General features: G+C 39.7%; 2 protein-coding genes across 2 annotated transcripts in view; both read right to left on the bottom strand.

The window, feature by feature from the left end:
• LOC119736492 (plexin-A2-like) overlaps positions 1–5,583 on the bottom strand; it is a 42,267-nt gene extending 36,684 nt beyond the window's left edge. Inside the window, exons 1-5 of the mRNA XM_038210509.1 lie at positions 5,566–5,583; positions 5,125–5,316; positions 3,221–3,358; positions 2,699–2,811; positions 1,420–1,555 (exon numbers count right to left, since the gene is read on the bottom strand). Coding sequence (XP_038066437.1) covers positions 1,420–1,555; positions 2,699–2,811; positions 3,221–3,358; positions 5,125–5,316; positions 5,566–5,583 — 597 coding nt within the window. The remainder of the gene's footprint in view (positions 1–1,419; positions 1,556–2,698; positions 2,812–3,220; positions 3,359–5,124; positions 5,317–5,565) is intronic.
• Positions 5,584–7,939: 2,356 nt separating this feature from the next.
• Positions 7,940–21,889, bottom strand: LOC119736491 (plexin-A4-like). The gene is made up of 2 exons (XM_038210508.1): positions 21,754–21,889; positions 7,940–9,267 (listed from the first exon to the last, which is right to left on the bottom strand). Exon 2 carries the CDS (start codon positions 9,116–9,118, stop codon positions 7,940–7,942), a length of 1,179 nt encoding a protein of 392 aa, XP_038066436.1. The 5' UTR covers positions 9,119–9,267; positions 21,754–21,889.
• Between the last annotated feature and the right edge of the window lie 1,811 nt (positions 21,890–23,700).

Below are 23,700 nucleotides of genomic sequence, written 5' to 3'. Positions count from 1 at the left end.
AACATTGCTTAGCAGATGTCTGCGCTTAGCAGCACAATGAAGATTCCCCCTTCATATATGAATTTTGAACAACATGCAGTAAAGGAGGCCAGTAAGTTACCATTTCTTAATAATTATTATTTTTTGCTGGAATCAGAAACTTGACCGAATTTGACCAAAATTTGCGAACTAATTTGTCAATGCGCAATCTTTGATGAAAATAAATCAAGGAAGAAAGAGCAGCCAGTTTTTTTCTTAAAATCTTCTCACCAAAATGCATATTAAAGGTAATATACAACGTTTGCAGACAATCAGTTAAGGAAAATACACAAGAAAGTGTGGATTTGTAATTTAAGAATTCACGAGGCGCGAAGCGCCGAGTGAATTCGTAAATTAAGAATCCACACTTGCGAGTGTATTCTTCGACTTAAACCATTGCGTCAAATGAAGTATTGACATTAACAGTGAGAGGAGATGAAAAGACTTGAGATAAATGTTGCAACCTGACGCCACTTCCGCGATTGTGTACAAAGTCTATGGAGAGTCAAGAATTGTTTTTAAAGTATTTCCTAACAAAATTGGAAATATTTCTCAGTCCCATATTCATGTCTTATCATCATTTTTGCAATGAATGACTTTCATTGAGATGATATATGAAGAAAAAAAAGTGGCATCAGGTTGCAACATTTTTCACGGCTCCTTCCGTCGACATAATTATGGATAGTTCAGACGATGATTTCTTTCTGACTCGAAGTACGTTTTGCAGTGACGGCGGAGAATCTGACAGTGAAGACGCATTGGTAATTTCAGAAGGAAAGTTTTCACGCATACGGTCCAATTATTGCTCATTAGGGAGAAACAATTGTCCGACGTGTTCAAAGTGTGGATTCGTAATTCCGAATCCACACTTTACTATAAAGATTCGTCGTGCCGAATCCACACTTTGTGACCAGTGTAACAGATTCGTAGTTCCGAATCCACACTTTTAACAATAGTGTGACGTCATAGCACAGAACTACCCAGTTACTATGACATAACGTGCTTGACGGTAAGTGAATAGTGTTAAGCATACTGTGAAATCTAGCACTCCTGGTGTGCTGTCGTTTTCAAGAAAAGTATCATTTTTGAATCATTTTCCAACGATGGTTGTTATTTTTTCAAATACTGCTCCCAATTTACCAAATGTAGTTAGTCCACATTTTGTTTGCGCTGTTATGCAAACCAGCCAGTCTGGTTCCCTGACCTGACAATTACCCGACGTCTATAACGTGCTCGGTGCAATTAGAACAATTACTCTAAACACAGGTTGGGTTGTGCCCCGACCACTCCAACAGTTACCATTTCAAAACAGTGATCATTCAATGACAATAAACAAGGAGCGCGAATCCCGGCTAGCCCTATACAGCAAGGGATCACACGAAACTTGCCGATCTTAATTACCTCTTGCGTTCTGGTGCTGGGTGTGTTGGGTGGCTCCACGGATAGGATGGCGATGCACTGGTCCAGGTTGCCCAGCCAGCGTAGATTGGAAGGGTCTGCGGACCCGGCGCACTCGGTCTGGCTCCGTCTTGTGCACCTGCAATATTCAAGGACAAGAATGTTAAAGGATGCAATGCAATTCGTTTAATGCAATCTTGAAAATGCGAATTTTAAGATAATGCGAATTTGTGATGTCATTTCAGGCAGAAATCTTGATGTTACAGCTATTTTAGCACCAAAAGTTGCTAGCATTTTATATTTTGTGCTGTTGTAAAAATAAAACAAAAATTGATGATTCGTTGATGTGTCAGTACATGGCAGTAAGTCAATTAACAACTTCTCACAAATGTTATAAATGAGCGACGTTTTCCGTTCTCAATTCGAACAGAAAACCCCTGAACTTCCTGAAATGAAATCACAGCAACAAAGCCCTCAGTTTTCGGAAAAGCATGGCAAATATCAACATCTTTAAAGAAGTGCATTTTTCGATAAAAATAAAAAACCCAAAAGGGATATCAAATAGTTGTTTTTTACATTTAGGAATATATATATTATCCGTTTCCGGGAAGTAGGGAATTGTTTCCCATATATTCAAATTCTCTGGAGGCGTGGCCTTGGGTGTCTCATAAATAGGAGGCATATGTCGTTTTAGTAGAAGGCTGATCAGTTGTGTGGTGACTGACAGCTAGATGACCAGATCTCCAACAGGGATAAAATGTTTTTCCACAACGAAATGTTAAGTGTTATGGTTTTAAGGCCTGTAGAAATCTGGGCACAGAATCGCTGCACTCTCAAGAGGTCCCCTTCAACGGTGAAACCATTGTGCATGCCATTGCACAAAGCAACTGCTCGTGACGGATTATCTGAACTCTAGCAAGCCCAGTGCTTTTTCCATTTGTGGGGGGCTATGCAAACATATATTCTGTGCAAAGTTGTCATTTCAGTCAAAAGCAGTCAAGTGACTGTTTTTAAAAGTAGAGAGCTCTCTGCCTTCCATAAAGCAGGATAATTGGCTGTGGCTATTTGGGTAACTTGATATAGCTATATGCTTTGACTACAGGTGATTGATAAGCCAGCTGTGCCACCACTTCCATGCTTTTGTCTTTTGACCGAATTCGTACAAAGGAATTGCAAGGGAAGAGGACTGATTTTTTTTTAACTGTTTGTAAAAGTTCCCACATCATGAGGGTTAATGATAGAAGTGACAGCGTGCCCGGATTGGTCCATGTGTCATATTTACTTCTTTTGGAGTGAACACCAGCCACAGTAGGGGTCTCCTACACCGTTGCCAACACCCAGGCAATCCTCACAGGTGGTATGGGTCGAACAGTCTTCAACGGGAATCTTATGGATCTGAAAAATCACAAGGATAAGAAGGGAAATATTTAACAGTTTTCAGTGAACACATTTCAAGTTACAGTATTTTAAACACAACCACCTTTTCAAAGTTCTGTCCACGGATCACAAAAAAGGTGTGCGTTCTTTCAGCAAAACGAAAACAATTCAGCAAAACGAAAACAATTCACACACATCCCTATGTGAGTTTGTTTTCGTTTTGCTAAAAGACACTCAATTTTGTTGTGATCCGTGGACAGAACTTTAAAACGGTGGTTGTATTTAAAATACCGTAACTTGAAAGTACATGGGTGACTTGAATGAGTTTTGTACTAAAAGAAAGCTTATGAATTAGGCTTTCATATCCTACATTTTGAAAGTGATACATGCAAAACTTCACTCACCCTGTTCTTAGCATTATGCTTACCTTTCTCTCTGTCATGAAGTAAATAAAGTTTTTATCAGGGCTGAAGGTGATGCCATTCCTGGCCACGGGTCGTGGGTCACCGCTAAGCATGGCCACCTCTTCATACAAAACGGCCTCCGACGGTGACAACACCCACAACTGTAGGAGAAAAATAGAGGGCCTGGTTTGCGATTTCTTATATAAAATGAATTACTGCAAGACGTAGTAGGATATCTGCAAGCGTTCCTGGTATTTTGTGTTACTTAAGAACATTTTAAATAACAGTTTCCCCATTTCACAAGCTCTTCAAGGTCTTTTGCACTTTACAACCCTTTAAGTTTTGCCAAAAGAAAGGAAAATGTGCCCATCGAGTTAGCGCCCACACTTCAATTTCCTTTGAGGTAATCTTCTGCGGAGTATGGGTCACTTCATATTCCCTGCACAATTCTTTTGTGTGCCTAAGCTCATGGCAAGCAGTAGATTTGGTCACGTGTCATTCTCTCCAATGTGTTTTTTTTTTGTGTAGTGACTGTCTGTTTGTCGGAGTTACATTAACACTTTATATCCCTTCATCTGAAACCGACCTGCAGGGTTTTAAAGGATTTTACGAATTGCACTGAATATTGACTTCCCACTATAAGATTGTTGGTTAAAACACATTTCACATAAGAATCACATTAGCAAGTCAACATTGGCAGACTTCGTGGTGAAGTGCCTCGAAGTTAAGTAAGCGGCATATCAGGAGTTCGAGTATATCATCGTAGCAAGTTGTTACGTGTGGACACACCAAACTAAAAGCCCAGTACGTCACACACGGCAGCAAATGCAAATTAAATGGGAAGAACAAACAATTAGCCAAAACAAAAGGGATATGTATTGAACAACCAGAAATTAATAAGGCGGGGAAACGATGATATCAATTCGTAGAAATTAAGGTGCACGACTTTTAATTATGCTTCAAAGTCAATCCAAATCAGAGTGAGATCAATTAAAAGAATAAATTAATATAATACAAATTTATACAATCATAAATTAAGTATCGGCCGATTCTTACGCGAAATGAGTGAGTAAATGCCCGGTGAACTGAAGAAAATGCAGGAGGCCGGGTTGCTTTGTTAACCGAGTGGGGGTGGGCGGCGTCTTGTCACCTCGGGATTCCGAGGTGTGGTCCACGTCCAACGAGGGGGAGCTTGGCTGACTTGAGTGAAGAGACCGCAGGACTTGACTGGCGATGAGTGGCTCACACGGATAGGGTATCATACCCGTGCCAATAGTTCCCGTGCCATGCCGTCTTGAAGCTTGAATTTTGAATCGTGAGCACGGTGAAGAGCCAAGACGTGGAAAGAACAGCCACGCCCAAGAGGGTCCACTTCAGGTTGCTTGACTTGAATATGCACGAGCTGGTTCTTCAGTGTGGTCAGCGGTCCGCCTGCCCGTGATGGTATGGTTAACAGAGGCGTCGGCATGGTAATGTCTACCCAATTTATAGTGGGCCAGCACATTCCACTTGTTCACTCAAAGTTTATGCAAAGTTAATACAAAGGTAAGTATTTTGGAAGGTTCGGGGGGGCCCAGAGGATTAAACTGATAATCCCTTACCGGCTGGCCCGACCTAAATACATAAAGGGCTCGGGCCCCGGAGGATTAGGCTGATAATCATTCACCAGCTGGCCTGACCCAGATACGTGGAATTTAAATCCCAACTGTAACAATGTTTTTTTCTACAACTCTTGAAAAGCACTGAGCTTACAGACTGATAGCATCATGCCAATAACAGCTAGGTAAAATACAGTTGTACCTGTTTAATGTCATGTACTAATGCCAAATTTCAGATGAGGATATGGCAAGTATACACGTATCATTATTGATTCCGTAATGTCGGACTTGTTTTAGCATGGACGATAAACAACAAATGGGCCTCTTACTTTCTTCAGATGACCAAGTTGATCTCCAAGGAAGATTACAGTCTTGTCAAGATGTGCAGTGACGGCAATGGCCGACAGGACGGAGTTATCGGTATAGATTGCCTGGGCTGCAATGGGAGTGTTTCCGCCAAGGGGACGAATGTAGTCCTCATCGTGGCAGTATTCTGTTCCTTCTGCGTTAATTCTATTCACCTGAAATTACAGTAACGGTGCAAGACATGGGAAAACACAGTTTTTATGTCAGTCAAAGTTTTTACGTCACCATTACTAAGGTCGCGTCTGAATGGACCTTTCCTACCTGTCACACAGTTTGCATTGACCAATGACCTTGTGGCTTTTGATAGGGTGACCATCCTACCCAATTTGTTAGGGTGGTTCACAGGAAATATTGCTTAGCAAATTGATACGTTTGGCAAAAAAATTCAGCTGGGAGCCAATTACAAGTACAGTAACTTCCATCGTAACTCGCCCTGCCCGGCCAGACTCGAAATGGACACATGATTTGGCAAACGTTCGGCTTTTTTAATTTATTCTAATGGTGCATTTTTATTTATTCTAATGGTGAATATTAATAAGAATAATTTCGTAATTTCGTGTGGCAAATCTTTCTTTCGTATCGTTTTTCAAAAGCGTGCGACGCATGCATGAACCACGCTTACTCGGAGTTTTCTAAAGGGTGTAATAAATAGGCCCAGAATACCCTACGCGGGCCAAATCACAATTTGGATGCCCTCAAATTCTTTGTTATTAGAGCATTTTGTGGGCCATGAACTTGAAGGTTTGTGAAAAAGACGGGTGGAAGCCGTGCACAGGAGTGCGAGCTCGTATATCTGTGAACCTCGCGTGAAATTTGGCCCCAAAATTTCTATTTTGCAATGGACCGCAGGCATCATTTTTCGAGATGGCGATGGACCACAGGACTATTTTTCGAGGAGATCATCTTTAAGTGGAATGTTCTCCCGGATAATTGAACAAAAACTTTAGCAGAAAATGAAAGATTATGAAATAATGATGGGTGTCTCAAACAGCTTGGAGAGTTGTGAGTGTTTATAATAATTTTCGGAAGTACGCGTAATTATCACTGAGATCTATGGGTGTCGATTTGCAGGTCTGCACCCCTATGTGTGGTCACATATGACTTTTCCTATTTAATCGCTTGAGTGCGAACTAACTGGGCCAAGTGCGGAGTACACATGTTTCCAATGCGGTTACATGACCACCGGGCTAGCGGTAGCAGTACAAAAGCCAGGATAGTTTGCGGGCGGGTTATCCTGACTACATGTAGTCTGATCACAATGACAGCATATCGCATGCACACAGTATTACGTATTTCACTACCTAATATGTGTATAATACATGTGTATAATAGGGAACAAAAGATACGTCTCCACAAGGTTATCGCGAAATAGATATATGGATTTTACTCAAAATCTAGGAATTTCCAAGGTGTGTTGATCCGTCGCAAATTGAAGTATTTTATGTAAGGGATATTAAGTCCGAATTTTAGCCCAGGAAATTAACTCTGGTTTAAAATAGGAGCATTTTGAAACTAAATTTTTACACTCAAAAATTGTAGTACACGAGAACAAAGAAATGACTCCACATACACATTCCAGTATGTGTGCGTTGGGTAGTATAAATGGTTCATGAAAACAAGTTTCGCGATCTTTTTTACCCTTTTTGTGAGTGTTTCAGCGGCGTTTTCTATTCAATTGGCGGAACAAAACTGAGGTAAAAGGATGCACCGATGCGGGCATTTTAAGTTACGAAGGTATTCATGTACATTAAATATCCTATTCTCTTTAATAACTATGTCGTCGAGATAAGCAGAGTTATCCGACTTTGAGTTATCGGGATTGTACAGTAATATTTTGGCTGGTGATCTGTTTTCTGAGCTTAGCAAATTTCTGTGCTGAGCAGAAATGGGTCCCCGATCTTAATCACTTTACAAAATGTACACAAATCAAATGCGGGAGGTACTAATAACCAGTCGATTGCTTAAATGGCTGAGGTTTGCAGATGTACAGGAGCCTATGGAAGCGGCGTGATCCACTTCTTTCAGTCACAGCCAGTCGATCCTGCTTTTCGCAGGTAGGAACACTAAACTATTAACAATAAACCAGTCACTTTTAACGCTGGGATGGCTTCTTTTGATTTTTTAGTCAGAGAGGGAGGGTCATTAAAGATGTATTCATAAATACCTAAGACAGTTTACGCATTCCTATTGGTCAAGAGCCCGTCACGTGGCCGGTCTTAAACGGATGATAAAGACATGGCTAGCTGGTCTTAAACACTTTTCCAGTGCCACAATAAAATGTGGACTCCTAAAAGTGCCTCTTATCGTTTCATTGATTGAACGTTCACAATTCTCACGTAGGCATGCGCAACACTACCAGGGAGTCCGAATTTTATAGTTCTAAATTCAAAACGCAACGCGCCAGGTGCGTTCTGCGCGACATCGCGCAGAACATGATACGCCCGCGTCAATCTCCATAAAAGGGTTGTTTACATCTTACTTGCCAGCTTGAACACTCCATTATTTTGCAAGAGGGATGTTTCAAAAAGCATAAAGTGAATTTGTTGAACAAAATCGGGATGTTTTGAACGAATCATATGATTTTTTTTTACCGAAAAGGTATTTATGAATGGGAATAAATATGTGCTCCGTCGGTATTTATCACTCTGTTTAAGACCACTTAGAGTCTGGGTGTTGATAATTACCCTCGCCTCCGGCTCGGGTAATTATCAGCACCCAGACTCTAATAAGTGGTCTTAAACAGAGTGATAAAAACCTCCGCAGCACACATTTATTCCCTTAGTATATGATAAAGAATCTCACCAGATTCTGATCATGACTGGGGCACGGTGTGCTGCGAAGCCATGGGATGTCTGTCGTAGCAGTCTGTCCAAGAGCACACTCCTTCCTTCGATTGTAGAACTGTTCGTTAATCCCCTTGATGGAATACATACAGATGGCAGAGGACTCAGTGGGTGTAATCTCATCGACTCTCGATTCGGAGAACGTCACAAACAAAACCTTCTCGCCAACCTCAAAATCACTACTTGAGGCCAGGGCTGATCCTATGGTAGCAACATACGCCGACTGTGCCACATTGTAATCTGTGTCGCCTTGCTTACAGGATAATGGCAACTCTATGTAGGAGTAATACGCTATATCTTGTTGACATACTCTGGCGATTTTGGTATAGAAGGTGGGTTGAATAGCTACCGGGTCCTTTGGCTGTATGGCCACAAAGTAACTAAATTTGGTATTTGAGAAGCCATACAGGTAGTCAATGTTGAACGCATTGTTTGTGATAAAATCTGAAGGAATCTGTATTTCTGCTTCTAAAAAATTGGTGGCGTCTTCCAATATCTCAAAGAGATCCCTACCAGTGTTCTCCACTTGCAAAACTCGACTTGATACTGTTGGCACGGCTTTGTCAATCCATTGCCCATGGGATGTTCCAACATAGAGCACATCTGTACCTAGTGGTCCGGGGGCTATAAAGGCAACCGACGTTCCGTCCGGAGTGTTTGCGGCGATTTCTTGATAGCTGTCATTACCAAGAAGGCCCAAGTCTGAGAGCCTCCGAATTTCGCAAAATCCCTGATATATACTCCCGCAGACAAACAAGCGATCCTGGTCAATGACGAGAAGCTTGTTGATGTTGTCCGTCGTGGTCGTCTCATAATCACACTCAACTGGAGGGGCAATACAGCCCGGATAGTCCTGCCGAGGCCCAGTTTGGATGGTCGCCTCTATGCCCAGATCTGGTGACAGTTTGTAAAGGTGATTGACAGAGCCGACGTACAACGCGCTGGTGTTCTGATCCAGCAGCATGTTCTTCAACTTGATGAGATTGTTCTCTGGCTGGTACACCTCCTCGAAGAAGGGGTACCGGTCGGCCGACGTAAGGACTGTTAGAGCCAGTTGCCAAAGGAACAGGCACCTGACAACAGTCTGAGCAAAGTGTTGAATGCAGCCCACCATTTTAGGTGAAGATCTGTTATTCTCCAAATGCTCGCTATGATGCACTTGAGGATTATGTTCTTACATGTACACGTTATATGTTATATCCGCATGGCTCGACCGTTCTCTTCACTCAGTGAATACGTGAAATTGTCACCCGATCTTTATATCTGAAAAAAAATAAATGAAAAATTGAATTCGAAAATACTTTTAAAAAGTACAGAGAATGTGTTTTTGTAAATCAGAAAGTATGCAAGCAAATGCTGTGAGAACGCGTCCTGGAAAATGTCATGTTCAGACAACCCAATAACAAACAAACAATTAAGAGGATGTAAGTTAACCTTTAGCATGTGTGGCAGGGCCAAGTTTCACTTGTAGTTTTCAATGTATATTTAGTGTTTTTAGTATAGGAGTAGCCCCCCCCCCAAATAAATCCAGCCTTTTTAGTTAATGTCCTGTCCCTGACAGTGTGTGAGCATTCAATAAACATGCTTCCCTTAAAACAAGTTCGATCGGAAATATCTCGGAATCTGCGGGCCCACGAAATCGTGTTCACACTGACCGTTGATTGGATGACATGACCATAACCAATGCACATGCATGGGTCATGTGATTGAACCATGTAGGGAAATAAGCACACGACACCAAACCAATTAGTTTGCGTTGAGTATAATGAATATTATCATTTATTTAATAAAATGTGTTATTTGTAGTGATGATTTGTGTGTTTTGATAATTCATGCAATGAATGGAATTTTTCACTACGTTTACACAGGTATGTTGTGTATTGCAGATTTGTACACGTTTTATGTTTTGTATAATACTACAGTACGTGTATTATGACTTTACTACTGCAAAGTAAATTTTATATGTCCTGTACAGTACATGAATTTATGTTTACATGTATACATACAAGTGGATAATAATATTATGGGCAATTTCACGGTAACTTTCGTTACATTTTTAGGCACTTTGAAACTCCCAAAAGAGTATCATAACTTAATGTATTGTTTTCAACGGTGAGACTTATTTTTTATTCGAACACTGTGACATATATCCGTAGTCTGTTTGAAAATATGAATACAAAGTGGCAAGCTTTGGGGGAGGGGGGACGGCAACAGTTAAACTTTGGTACCTTTCGTTACATACAAAGGACGTGCATAATTTTTTTGAGGTCTTGATTCAAAAGTCTCCTCATGCTGTGCATGCATTGATAAAGATAATCACCGTTTATTTGCTGGTAACTAAACTATTTAGTAGGAGGGTGATACAGGAAATTGCATTTCCCATTTTGTCCACAATCCCTAAAATGATGGTAACTTTCATTGCGGTAACTTACGTTACGATTTGTCCGCCCATCTTTGGTACAAGTTTAAACACTTAAGATACTAATAATCAATAAAAAAAAAATCTGTTGGCATAGCATTTGAACCTTTCTCTCTGACTTAAAAACACAAATTTACAATTACACTACTTTTTGCATTTTCAAACAAGGTGCCAAAATGACTACCAAAAATCCAAAATTTAAGCCAAAAAAAACAGGATTTGTTTACGAAAACACACACTTAACTACGTTCCATCCCACTGGCATACCACTCGAATAAAAGATCTTGTTGTCCCCATTAGTTTGATACCGCATTTGTTGTTGTGATGCTTGTAGATCTGAAGATATAATACATTTCCATTTTTCAGCCATGTCCACTTTTTCGAGGACTTTGCCCAGGCCAGATACTATGTTCATGTAAATGAAACGTGTACATGTACAATATCCAGTTATTGACATGTGTATACATGTATGTGCACATGTACATAGTACTGTGTTAGGCCTTGATCAGACATTTCAAAAAAAAATTAACATTATTATGAAGTTAATTTACATAACAAAGGAAGGCTTAAATTAACAGTCTGTGTCATGATGTAATCACAAAGTCAAGGTACATAAGTATATTACTTACATGCCTTATCGCAACTTGTTTGAAACAACAAAGTGCACATCTACCAGTATGTGCATGTCCGTAAAGCAAATAAAATTTTACAGAACAGGAAAAAGGCCTATGTGTTTATAACTCAAATTCAACTTACATACATGTTTGACGACACACTGAACTTTACACGCGCAACGACTGTACGTCTATATATAAAAACATCACTGCTCATGGTTTTCAACAAAAGAAAGTAGACAAAAAGTGTGTAATGGCTTTAAAATAAACTAGTGATGCAAAGGTCATGATGGAGTCAAGGTTTCATTGGCTGTATATCAATATCCGTGTATATTTGGGAAAGTACTTCAATATTGCACCCTTTATGAGCCGATGGCAGTCTTCACATTGACACATGCGAACCAACCTCAAGCTGACAAAATATTATCTCTGTCGTGTTTGATGTTGTTTCATGCCCAATATATTGTCTTTCTGGTTACAAGTGCAAGTTTATTTTCATTTCCTCAGTTTAGCAGGATATATGTGAATCTTTAAAGCACAAGCCTTCAGAAAAATGATCATGGATATTGATAAAAAGGGGATTTAATCAGATTCGTTTTTCACGGCAGAACACAAACAAGGACAGAATGGGGGACAGGAAAATGGCGATAAAATATCAAGATAAATTCTTTGACAGTAGTGCACATTGGATTTCGGGATCATCTTTAAAAAGAAATCTTTGAACAAACACATCGACCAAATGGGGAACTGTCAACATAGGGCTGGATAGCTCAGTTGGTATACCGGAACAGTATGAGTAAGGGTACGCCTGCGATGCGCCGTCGTTTTATTCAAGTAATAATCCACCACAGTGCTGAACTTTTCAGTATGATGGTGCATGGGTGTTAACACAATCTCTTCAGAAGCAGTTTTGGTGAACGTATTTATATCCCTTCTCATAGTGTCTAAATAGATGGAGAGAGGTCCTCTTCGCTGAAGAAAACAATTTCAAGCCCAAACAAGTGTATACATGCCCAGATTACTCTGTATTTGGTCATCAGTACCCGTGAGAAAAAAAGTTCGAGATTTATCTATATCTGGTTATGGCCTGGCCATCCCCCCCTCCCCCCATCACCACCACAACAGCGTGAGGCTAAATGTATTTAGCCAAAAGAATGAGAAACACCTGTTTGAAGGCTTCAGGACTGGGCCTATAATCAGCCGTGCGGCTGCAAAGGGCGATTTCTAAAGGTTACGTAACGCTCTATTTTGAATGAAACTACATGCACACACAAATGTTCACGTTGGCGGGCGAAATTTTTGGAAATTAATTGCTCCCGTTTGGAAGACGGTATCTTCAGTTCCCTAATACGATGATCCAAGTTTGTGCTAAAAATTGTTGTGGTATGTTCATTACTTTTCGTTGAAATTGGAAAAATGGGCCTGGCTACGTGGGTTTTTTTTAAGTTGTAACACTGGCGTTTGCAATATCTGTTTATCTTTTCAAGCCTCACATATATTAATTGGGTTCCTATATCCATGATGGTGTGTAGTAAAAACTTGCAGAAAAGCCTGCTTCACGAGTTATTAATTGATAAATATCACCCTTATTGCCGGCTTCCATTAGTCGATACCAAGACCCACGCCAAGTCACGCCTAGTGACGCTAATGAATATGCTAATATGCCCGTCGTCATTGTTTGACGGGCCGAAATCAGTCAACCGTAACGTCTACGGCACTTTGCTGAACAATGCACGTGGGTTGGGAGACAAAAAATCCTTGATGGCCTTTTTTTTTAGATAGTTCAAGGTGTAAGCCGGTTTGCAACAACAGATTAAGCTGAAATGCGGAAATATACTTATAAGTGTTTAAACTACTCGCGAAAAAAAAACTTGAAGACATTCCTAGAAATTGATATAAAAACATAGATTTGGGGAAGTTTTCGAACGATTTCTTCCAGACTTGAAGGTTGGCTTTACCAGTAACCAGTATTGACGTTTCGGCATCGATGACGGCGATTTTTTCATTGACATGAAGTTTAAAATTTCTTTTTCCGTTATAATTTAACATTTCAATCATACTGAGCATAATTTTCTAAGAAACAAAACGTTCAAATTGCTATGGTTTTTTGGGTTTCACGAATTTCACTGCTCGTTAACAGCGTCTAAGTACGTAATTGGATTAGCTTTGCTTGACAACCGGCACACTTTTGCCTTTGCAACTATATGGCATTAATGACAGGATGATTGATGGCCTAATGATAACAGCAGCTATACTTTTTACCTCACAAGCCTTGTGGTTAAAGCTAGACAATATAAATAAAATCATATGGGAGTTGGTCTGATCTTTGCCTCAGAAATTTTGGGTCAAAATTTGAACCAGGCTTAAAGAGGCACTCACGATTTTTTTAGCTACGTCTCAAAAGGGAACTTTTTGAGTATAAACATTTTTGACAAAAAAATGCCGGAGAAAAGGGTTTTTTTTTTTAATAAACTGGCAATGTCAGTAGGCCCTATATTCTGCCGCACACCACACAGCTTTTTATTTAAATAAAGTAGAAACTGTTTTAAGGGTAGGGATTCTTTAAAAAAAAATATATTTAAACTGTTTTAAAGGGCCTTGCCATAAAATCAGATTAATATTAAAGCTTCATTAATTACTTTCTTTTTTTAAGAGGAGACAGAGGAGTGACTAGCAGATAGTTGGACATTTAGTTACATTGAATAAAACCTCAATAGACTGTATAGGTATGGGATTAATGATATACTGGATTCTCAGAAAATTGTTCATAAAAAAGGACCTACATGTACACTAGCAATTGGTTTATGGAAATCATCGTTTTCAACCAATACTGATCAGGTTTAGCATACAGTGCATGTACGTACATGTACTAGTTAATACTGATCCAAGAACTGATATTAAGACTGATACAGGAACAAACATGTTTGTGCAGGGATTTGATACACGACCCATTAGTGTTACAAAATAGAACCAAAAATGGACAACAGATACTGGCACAATTAACCATGCCAGGTTGTTTAATACATTCCACAGAAACATAAAAGGCACCCTTGTGTACAAAACAAATGAGATAGTGATCTTTTTTAAATACTCATAAATTTGGGTCAACCCGTAAAAAAAATGCTTCTTAAAATGTTGTACAGACTGGTAACCATAGAAATATGATGCAACACCAAATGTGGAATAAATAGTGGTAGGCAAAGTGAACGTTTGCACGTTTGCAAGTGTGCATAACACGATGGACCTATACACGGACACCATACAAATATTGTGGGGAAACGTACTGTGAAACAATGCATATCCGCTTGATATATCATGTTTACAAAACAGCGACTCATTATATATACGAAGATGAAATGACCAAGATAATTTTTGATTTACGCCGTAGCGGCTCATATATGACATTACTTTTGTGCATATGCATATCATGGACATTAAAATCAACAACAGAGCAATCCAATGTATAATGTCGATAAGTAAAAGGGAAACAGCGCCCACCGGATAGTTTTACCCGAGCTTTCGGTGCGATGCACTTTCATCAGGTGAATTATGGCCCCCCAAAAAATAGTCGGTCTCTGGTCAGACTAAAGTTCCGGAATTGATGCGGCGACGCGGGTTTTTTTTTTGGGGGGGGGGGGCGCTTTTTTTTCTAAGCATGGATTGTACAGACAAGGTGGGTATTATTTTTTGCTTTTTTGTGTCCTCATATATATTGGGGACTTCTATAATTTGCCTTGGTGCCCTCCATCATTTGCCTTGGTGCGGTTTCCCCATACCTTGGTACAAAAATTTGAAAAGTTGCGGCAATAGAGGGCGCTGTTGTAGCTACCGCGGACAATTTGAAGAAAAAAAAAAGGTTGACGCGCATGATTAAAATCGACGCGCGCTGACTAGAGACCGACTATTATTTTTTTTTTTTGGCCTATGGCTTGTTAAATCAAAAATCAATCAAAATCAAATAATCTTTATTATATCCCACTGGGGTAATTTAAAATGCTCGCATACAGTAACAACATCGACACATTTAAAACACAGTTACATATACAATTGCACGAACAATAAAAACGAACAATCAAAATGATAAAAATGTCCTTACATAATATCATATTAACGCTGGAACATAAGATTGTGATGTTTTATTGCACGAGGAATGAAGGAGGATGGATGTCGGTTTGTCGCAGCATAGGGCACCCGCATACGACCAGACCTTGGGATCAGCTGTTCAGCAAGCCTATCATGAAGTGGGTGATTTTTGTCATTCAGTAGCATAGTGAGCTTGCCGATCACCAGATCCTCATATGCTGTGTCCACTAACGGCCGCGACTCCCCAAGAATCCTTCCTGCTTGTTTTATAATTCTATCTATGCGGTCTTTTTCACATTTCCCAACATTTCCACCCCAACATATCAGACAGTAGCCCCAAACACTAGCAACCACAGTGTCATAAAAAGTTGCCAGAATTTTACGATCAACATAGAACGAATTTAGTTTCCTAAGGCAGAACATGCGAGAATTAATTTTTTTCACAATGAAATCCACATGTTCATGCCAACTCAATTCATTGTCAATTACGACACCCAGATATTTGTAACATGTGACACGTTCTACAACACTGCCTTTCAAGGTAACAGGTTCTGGTAGGCGACGTGACTTCCTATAATCTATAACCATTTCTTTTGTTTTAGAGACATTTAATTTGAGATAATTCGAATCACAGTAGTTGACAATTTGTCGAAGTTGATTTTGATATAACTGATCATCATCCTTACTAACCAGTCCAATCATCGCAGTGTCGTCGGCAAATTTAATTAAAGGGCATGACATTTCAGAAGACCGACAATCTGATGTATACAACGAAAACAGGAAAGGAGCCAGAACCGTACCCTGTGGAGCGCCAGTATTTGAATAAATTGAACTAGATTGCGTGCCAGCAGCATTCATTTTAACATACTGCGAGCGATTTGTCAAGTAGTTTAAATCCAGGACAAAAGCGACTTCGGTACTTCACAATGGTCCAGCAATTTTTGAATGAGCATGTGTGGCTGAATAGTATTAAATGCCGACGAAAAATCAAAGAACATCACTCTAGCAGAATTACCATATTGAGCTCGTTCTAAGTGAGCATATAACTTATCCAAAATGAGTAAGATAGCGTCACTACAACTACGATTTCTCTGATAGGCAAACTGCATAGGGTCTATAAAACTAGATACAAAACCACCCAGAACACTCTTAAACAATCGTTCACACACTTTCATTGGTATGGCTGTTAAGGCCACTGGTCTGAGATCATTCATGCATGTAATATTAGAATTCTTGGGGATAGGAATAATACATGAGCACTTCCAAGTCTTGGAATGGACCGGGTACTAAAAGACAAGTTAAAAATTACAGTAAAAATTCTTGAAAGCTGACTCGAACATGATTTTAAAACCTTTGCAGAAATTCCATCTGGCCCAGCGGCCTTGGAAGTATTTAGTTTTAGAAACTGAGGACGCACATCTTGTTCAGAAACAATCAACTCATAAGGATCGGAATCATTTTGTAATATTTCATGAAGGTTTTCGACTTGAGCATGAAAATCACACTGATCAAAGCGGTTATAAAATTCATTTAACTGATTTGCATATTCAACTGATGTGTCCGGCAATTGAATATTCTTCTTGGATCCATTTGAATATCCACTCATAAGTCTCACTCCCTCCCAAACCTTTTTCATATTATTCTGTGTCAAAGTCTGTTCAATTTTATCCTTGTATTTAGCTTTCTCTGCTTTGATGACACGCTTTAGTTCCTTTTGAATTTCCTTTAGTTGTATCCTGTCACCCTGTCCGAAGATCTGCTTCTTCCGATTGATCACATCTTTAACTTCCTTTGTGATCCAGGGTTTGTTATTTGGGTAGATTTTGACCTCCATCGTGGAAATAGCATTTGCGGTACAAAAATTAATGTAGCAGCTAACTGCGTCTGTAAGGTCATTCAAATCAGGGTTGGCTTCATTGAATACGCCCCAATCCGTGCATTCCAATGACGCTTGCAATTCACTCAAGGCATCTGAATTCCATTGTTTAATCGACACAATCTTTGGTTTCTGACGCTGCACTAATGGTCGATACTTCGGTGACAGGAGCACCAAGTTATGGTCGGCTTGTCCCAGCTGAGGGAGAGGGGAGGCAGTATACGCGCCTTTTACGTTCGAATAAAATAAATCCAGGGTTGCCGTGCCACGTGTAGAGCAGTTGACATATTGGTGATACTGAACACTACTCTTCTTTAATGAGGCATGATTGAAATCGCCATTAATGATAACCATGGCATCTGGATTAGACCGTTCAATATCATGAATAGCTGAACACAATTCATCGGCACCCTGCTTGGCAACTGACCGATTAGGAATGTATATAGTTGAGTAAACTACATGAGAAAATTCCCGGGGTAGGTAATATGGGCGCAGACTGACCGACAGAATTTCCAAGTTGGGGGAACAGGAATGGCGTTTAATCACAGCATTGTTCGGATGACACCATTTCTCATTAACGTAGAGACAAACTCCACCACCACCAGCCTTCTCTGCATCGCTTAGGATCCTATCCCCTCGCAACAGTTTAAACCCATCTATTGCCACATGACCATCACTATCGGTGTCCTTAAGCCAGGTTTCAGTGAATGCCATGAGAGAGATGTTCCTGTAATCTTGTAGATACCGGGTATTTGCCTGAAGCTCATCACTTTTATTTCTCACGGACTGTACATTGCCCATTATAACTGAGGGTAGATACGGTTTGAACTTACGTTTCCGCATCAGTTTTTTTACTCCACCAGCTTTGCCACGTTTTCTACGTCGCATACCTTTAGGTAAGTCCAGATTCAATAGCCAAGCATTGTCATGCAAATGTAGGGTGTCCATAGCGTGCAGCTCTGCAGCAGAATATCGAATTGGGGAGCTCGTTGGCAACGAAAACCCCGTGTTTTCACACAATCCAAACGTCGAAACTAGCAATAGCACACATAGTCCCACACAATGTTAACACTGAACTTGCACACGCGTATACAAAAAGTGTAACTTTTTCGGTACCATAAGTATGTCATCAATTGCATAATTTCGTAAACATTTTCAAGCCAAATAAAGAGTATGGCTGAATTGCTAAGGAATTTCTGTAATAGTCGTAATTTTTACCCTGCCCGAATTCATCCCCCATTTGTAACTGGCTAAACTTGATCTGTACATTATCGGCCGCGATGCTGACGTTGGCGGCGCTCGTCGTCATGCTGGTCCCGTAGGGAGTATGATCAGTGATGTATGATCATTAATATATGATGTCTTTCCAAGACAGAAAAACAGCCTTGAAAGTGCTCTTCCACAAAAACATGGATATTATTTTCTCCTAATGATTTTTCAATTTGCATGTTTTGCTTTAACCCCAAAAAACCTACTTTTTCCCGATTTTGGGCGTGTGCAACCCTCTGAAAAGGCTTCATTTTGCGCACAAATGAAACAGTCCTGCGAAAGCCGCATCATTGTCTGGCAGCCAATAATATTTCGAACTTCATGAAGAAATAATTAAATAACTAAAAGTCGTTGGATTTTTTCGTTCGATGTCTCATTCAAAGGTGGATAACTATGATGTTGCTAGGAAAATACGAATGTATTTTTCGATGTGAAACTCGAAAATAGCACGGGAACGCTTCTTTAGTTTGAGATATTGTGGACACAATGGAGGGCGCTATTTTGTTTGGGCAAACTCTTTTAGTCTGGTTCCCAGACCAAAAGATTCTGACTATTCCTGAGGAATCTTAGGTCAGGTGGCCTCCATTGTATTACAATTTACGTCACGTGACTTAAACAGGAAGAATTCCTCCTTTTTCCGGAAATGTCCGAAGTTTGCCGAGTTCATTTCGTCGGCAATCGGAAAGCGCCCGAGTATATTTCCGAGTATAATATACGTTTAATTAACTGCTAATTGCTTATTAAAAACTTTAAAATTAGTTGATGATTAATATTCATTGCTTTCATTAAGAAAACTTGAAATTCAACGACGATTTTGTGCATCAAGTATACTATCACCATGATAAAATATCATGTTTTATATTTACTGTTTAAGTTGTATACGTTGACCTTCAAGGAACAGGACCACTTTCCTGGTAATGAGACACATCTAAGGAATGTCCAGTTTAGCCACAAGGTCCGCGTGGGTGGATGCTGGGCTGCACCGGAAGGCCACAGTGATTCAGCCCACGGACTTATAAGGAAATCCGATTGTTCTATTAATTTGCCTAGCCCTGCCCCCAGATACAAGTTGACCAAACACCTTCAATTCTGTATTATTAATATTCAATAGTTACTGAACGATTCCTAATAAGGCAAGAAACCTGTAAGATAGCTGTAAGATTGGAATGTTCATTTACTGTATAAAAAACCCGGTAGAATGTAGGAATCAGACAGAGAGCGTCACAGCCAACCGAATAAACCACATCATCCCAAGTACCACTTCGTCTCTTACTGTCTTACTTTGTCTATATAACCTCACGGGTTATAATACTCGGATCGTATGGGCGAACTTTTTGCTGCGTCATGTACTATTTTGAATTTGACGACCGTTACCGAGATTTTCCAAAACTCGGTCTTCACTCGGCTCCGCCAGATTACAGTGCTATTTGGGTGCCTAATTTTGAAGATTCCAGATCAACATTAGTCAATGTTATCTTACAGAAATATCAAACTGCATTATCATAACTGTATGATAATACGAAGCAAGTGATTTATTTACAAATTTGATCAGAACATTAAAAGCTATATTAAAGCGAAATCGGAAACGAAGCCGAGCTTTGAAAAAGGGCCGTCAATGTCGTCACGTATATTTTTAGCCACGGAGGCTGCCTGACCTACAATTTAGACGTGAGCGTTGGGATTTTTTGTCAGGTCTAGGGAACCAGACTAAAACTCTTTTTGTGTTAACTAATATTTACCCCAAACCTAATAGCGCCTCCGCATTGTAAATGGTTATTTTCAGTGTTAACTTAGATGAAACAAACAGTACGTGAGAAATAGGGAAAGATTGGAATTGCGTATCCAAATTGAAATTAAATAAGATATATTTTTCCTTCTGTGATATGACTCCAGTTTCTTTTCTGAAAATAAAACAAATGACAAAGCAAACGAAAGGCAAGACACAGCGGTCTGTGTCAGGATGTCAATGTTTATTTTAATTCGTCATAGGTTTGTGATATTTCACCCAGTGGATTTATTCTAAGTATACGTGGTAGGCGAGGGCGCCAGTAATAAGTTTGTAATTTAATTTCAGCTTAAAAAGCTCTGATAAAAAAGTTGATCACACTAAAAACCGATGCCATATTTTTTATTTCAAGTCATTCCTTTCCTTAGTTTGTAAATACGAAGAATAATCGTTAAAGTGAAACAAACAAGACTAGGCTTGCCTAATCGAGCTGTATCTGAAAGTCTTTTTTTTCCCCTTTATTCTTCCTTTGATGTTTTCTTTGAGACTCGTTTCTGCTTTACGAATATCTTTCCTTTAAGGGAATTATTCCCTTATGACGAGGCCTACGAGTTCGCTTTGTGAGTAACTAAACGGTCTTAACCAGGGTACAAAATCTGTAATAGCCGGTTGTTCGTCACACTGTTTGTATGCTATTCGTCAGATTGTCGGATCGCGCGCGCTGTATACAGCGCGTGTGCGATCCGATACATTTACGATCGAATACATTTACGATCAAATAAAAACATATCGCACAACTCCATGTAGTTCGTTTAACTAGTTTTAGGGGAAATATTATGCATTGTACATGTAGCGTGCAATGTTATTTGATCATAATAGATAAGTGTAAAATGAATTTAGTCTTAAAAAGTCATCGTTTACGTGACATTTTTGACAACGACAGTAGCACACCATTCGTTGGTACTTTGAACGCACACCTTACATCAGTTGGTTACCAGCGAAATTCCGTATTCGCACTATGTCAAATAATGGATTTGTCATGACAGATTCGCCACAGGCGGGGCTCCGAATCTCGAAATCCAGACAGGAATTAATAATTTTGGCATTAATACTTGAAAGAGCAACCTTCAAAAACCACAAAATCGTCAAAACGGTCGGTTCGCCGGTTTGTCAGCTCTGCGACGATTTACCGGAAGTGCAAGTAAAGCCATTGCTGGAATGCCTCAGGCAGGCGTAATGCTTCACTCTCGCGTAATGGTGGCATGAACCAGGAAGTAGAATGAAATAAATAAAGACCAGTGTAGAATATACAGCTAGCATTTCCAATGTCACTCCTGCAAATATGCACATCATGAGGACTGTAAACGAACTAAAGTTCTTGCTACATTCTTGACTCAAAATCAAATTGGAAACTATTTTCTTCCAAAAGCTTTCCTAAGGACATCATGGACGGGTTTAATGTTTTGGTCGGCAGGCCTCACCGTTGTATTATTCAACAGATGACATGACAATAAACTCCAATACACACTCTTCTTTTGATCTCCCAAACTTTATCATTCCCCCAGAACACTACAAGAAGGTTTAAATGCAGATGAAAACTAAGATCTACTTCTAAGACTGGAAGACCTCTATAAAGAGTCAGTAAGACCCTGAAAATTACAATGAGTGAGGGCACAATTAAACACAGTTTTGTAACAAATTTGTCGGTCTAATGATTATACATTTTGAATAATGAATTATAAACAGAAAGTCAATATCTCACCCCAGTATCTTTAGCTTCGTGTATTAAGGAAGGCTGCCCTCCGAAATAGCACACAGCCTGGAGAGAAGGCTCCAGCCGTCACAACATATGTCTGGCTCAGCAAAAACTTGTCGAGTACGTCTGTAGTACAAACGCTATACGTATGTGTTGCCACGAACTGACCTTGGCACACTGTGTGAAAAGGCCCTGGTACATGTTGCACACCTGTAAACAGGCCAAAAATCCGTCCGCCGAGCTCATGAATAGAAGTTATATCTCAAAATATTCTATATTAGAGAGTTCTGAGAGCCATGGAATTGATGAATTGAAATCATGTGGCACTGAACCTCTAGCCTGGACTTAGAGCTTCCAATTCTCAGCATTTTGGATGCAATCGGGCCCGAAAGTGGCGCTATTTAGCCATGTTGTAGAGTGGTTCTTTTTCAAAATGGCTACTTTTCCATTTTGGGAAACAACATTCGTTTTAAGGGTGTTCTTCTTTGGGTGAGAATATCTCAAAAAGTCAATTGTCAACCCACCGAAAATTTAAAAGAAAATGAAAAGTGACATGTTGATCATCATTTTTCTGCAGATCCTGATCACCTGTGGGAGTTATGAGTACATGTATTTTTAACAGAATTGTGAAGTGTGGGCATTTATCTTTAGTGTCTGTAAGAATTTTAATACAATTTTAAATGTAAAAAACTAAAAAATATGGGGTGCCAGATCGGACAAAATATTAGTTTGGACGATTTTTTATGATCCACCACATTTATGTCTGGCGTTTGCTACATAATCCATAGTATTTAAATTTTGACCCTTTTGAAGAACAAGTAACTCTCGATCTCCGAGTTGAGGAGCTGTGATGTTTGTTTTTTTTCAGCTCCTGGTTCCCTGATTACTAATACTAGCAGCACTATCCACGTCGCACGATGCAAGTACAGTCTCTGCAGCAGCTACAGCAGCAGCGCCCCTTTGTATTGCATAACTGCAATGTAACAATCAATTACTACAGCAACAATATGAACTAGAGGTTGTAGGAACAACCACACGGTGTTGGGCCATGGATTACCGCAAACTTTGCCACACACATCAACTCAAAATATGCATGTTTAAATCCATGTTTGACTTTTCAACATGCCGCCAGAGGGCGCTCTAACATTTGATGACGTAACCTGTAACGTTGTTGTACAGTACTGCCCAGACACTCGAATCGTTGAAAGCAAGTTCGCATCTTCTGCCAATTTCAATTAATAAGGCACTTCCGGTTTTGACCGGAAGGAAGGGTCACGTGATTTTGCACTTAATACCAAAACTGAAGACCCTGCAATATTGTATCGATTGCCATAAAAAACAAAATCAAATCTGTAGCAGTTGATTTTATATTAATTTTCAAAGATTAAATCTAGAAATCTTTGATTGCTTGTAATACGATACTTGATGACGTCATTATGATGTCATTACCAGAAAGTTCAAGAGCTATTTTAACTGTGCTATATACAGCCAAATCTTGATTATATCTATCACGGTATATTTTCTAGCAATTTTTGAAAGTTTAAAGGTCTTTTTATTGTAACTTCCGGTCTGATGACGTAATCTTTTTTTTTCGCGCACAGGTGTTGCCTGCATTATGGTCATCTTGTACATTAACTTTGAAGCGATTACCGCAAACTTCGCCACAGACATCAAGTGAAAATGCGTTTTTGACGTTTTTTAACCTGCCGCTAGAGGGGGCTCCAACACTTCATGGCGTCACCCATTATTTTTTTTGAAAGGTCAATCCAGGCAGACACTTCAATCGTTTCGACCGGAAGGAAGGGTCACGTGATTTTACGCGCACAAAATAAAATGAAGATCATGTATTACCATGTCGATTCCCGCAAATTTCAGGTTCCGGTCTCTCATGGTTGATTTTATATGGAATTTCAAAGATTAAATTTATTAAACTTTGAAGTGACGTCACGTGAT

Source organism: Patiria miniata, unplaced genomic scaffold, assembly GCF_015706575.1.
Source record: "Patiria miniata isolate m_02_andy unplaced genomic scaffold, ASM1570657v1 HiC_scaffold_3, whole genome shotgun sequence".
Lineage (NCBI taxonomy): Eukaryota > Metazoa > Echinodermata > Asteroidea > Valvatida > Asterinidae > Patiria > Patiria miniata.
The sequence above is the reverse complement of the archived record's forward strand: the minus strand, read 5'-3'. Positions and strand labels throughout refer to the sequence as shown.

What these genes read in the sequence shown, in the direction of transcription:
- LOC119736491 (XM_038210508.1), bottom strand. Translation starts at nt 9,118, where the DNA reads ATGGTGGGCTGCATTCAACACTTTGCTCAGACTGTTGTCAGGTGCCTG.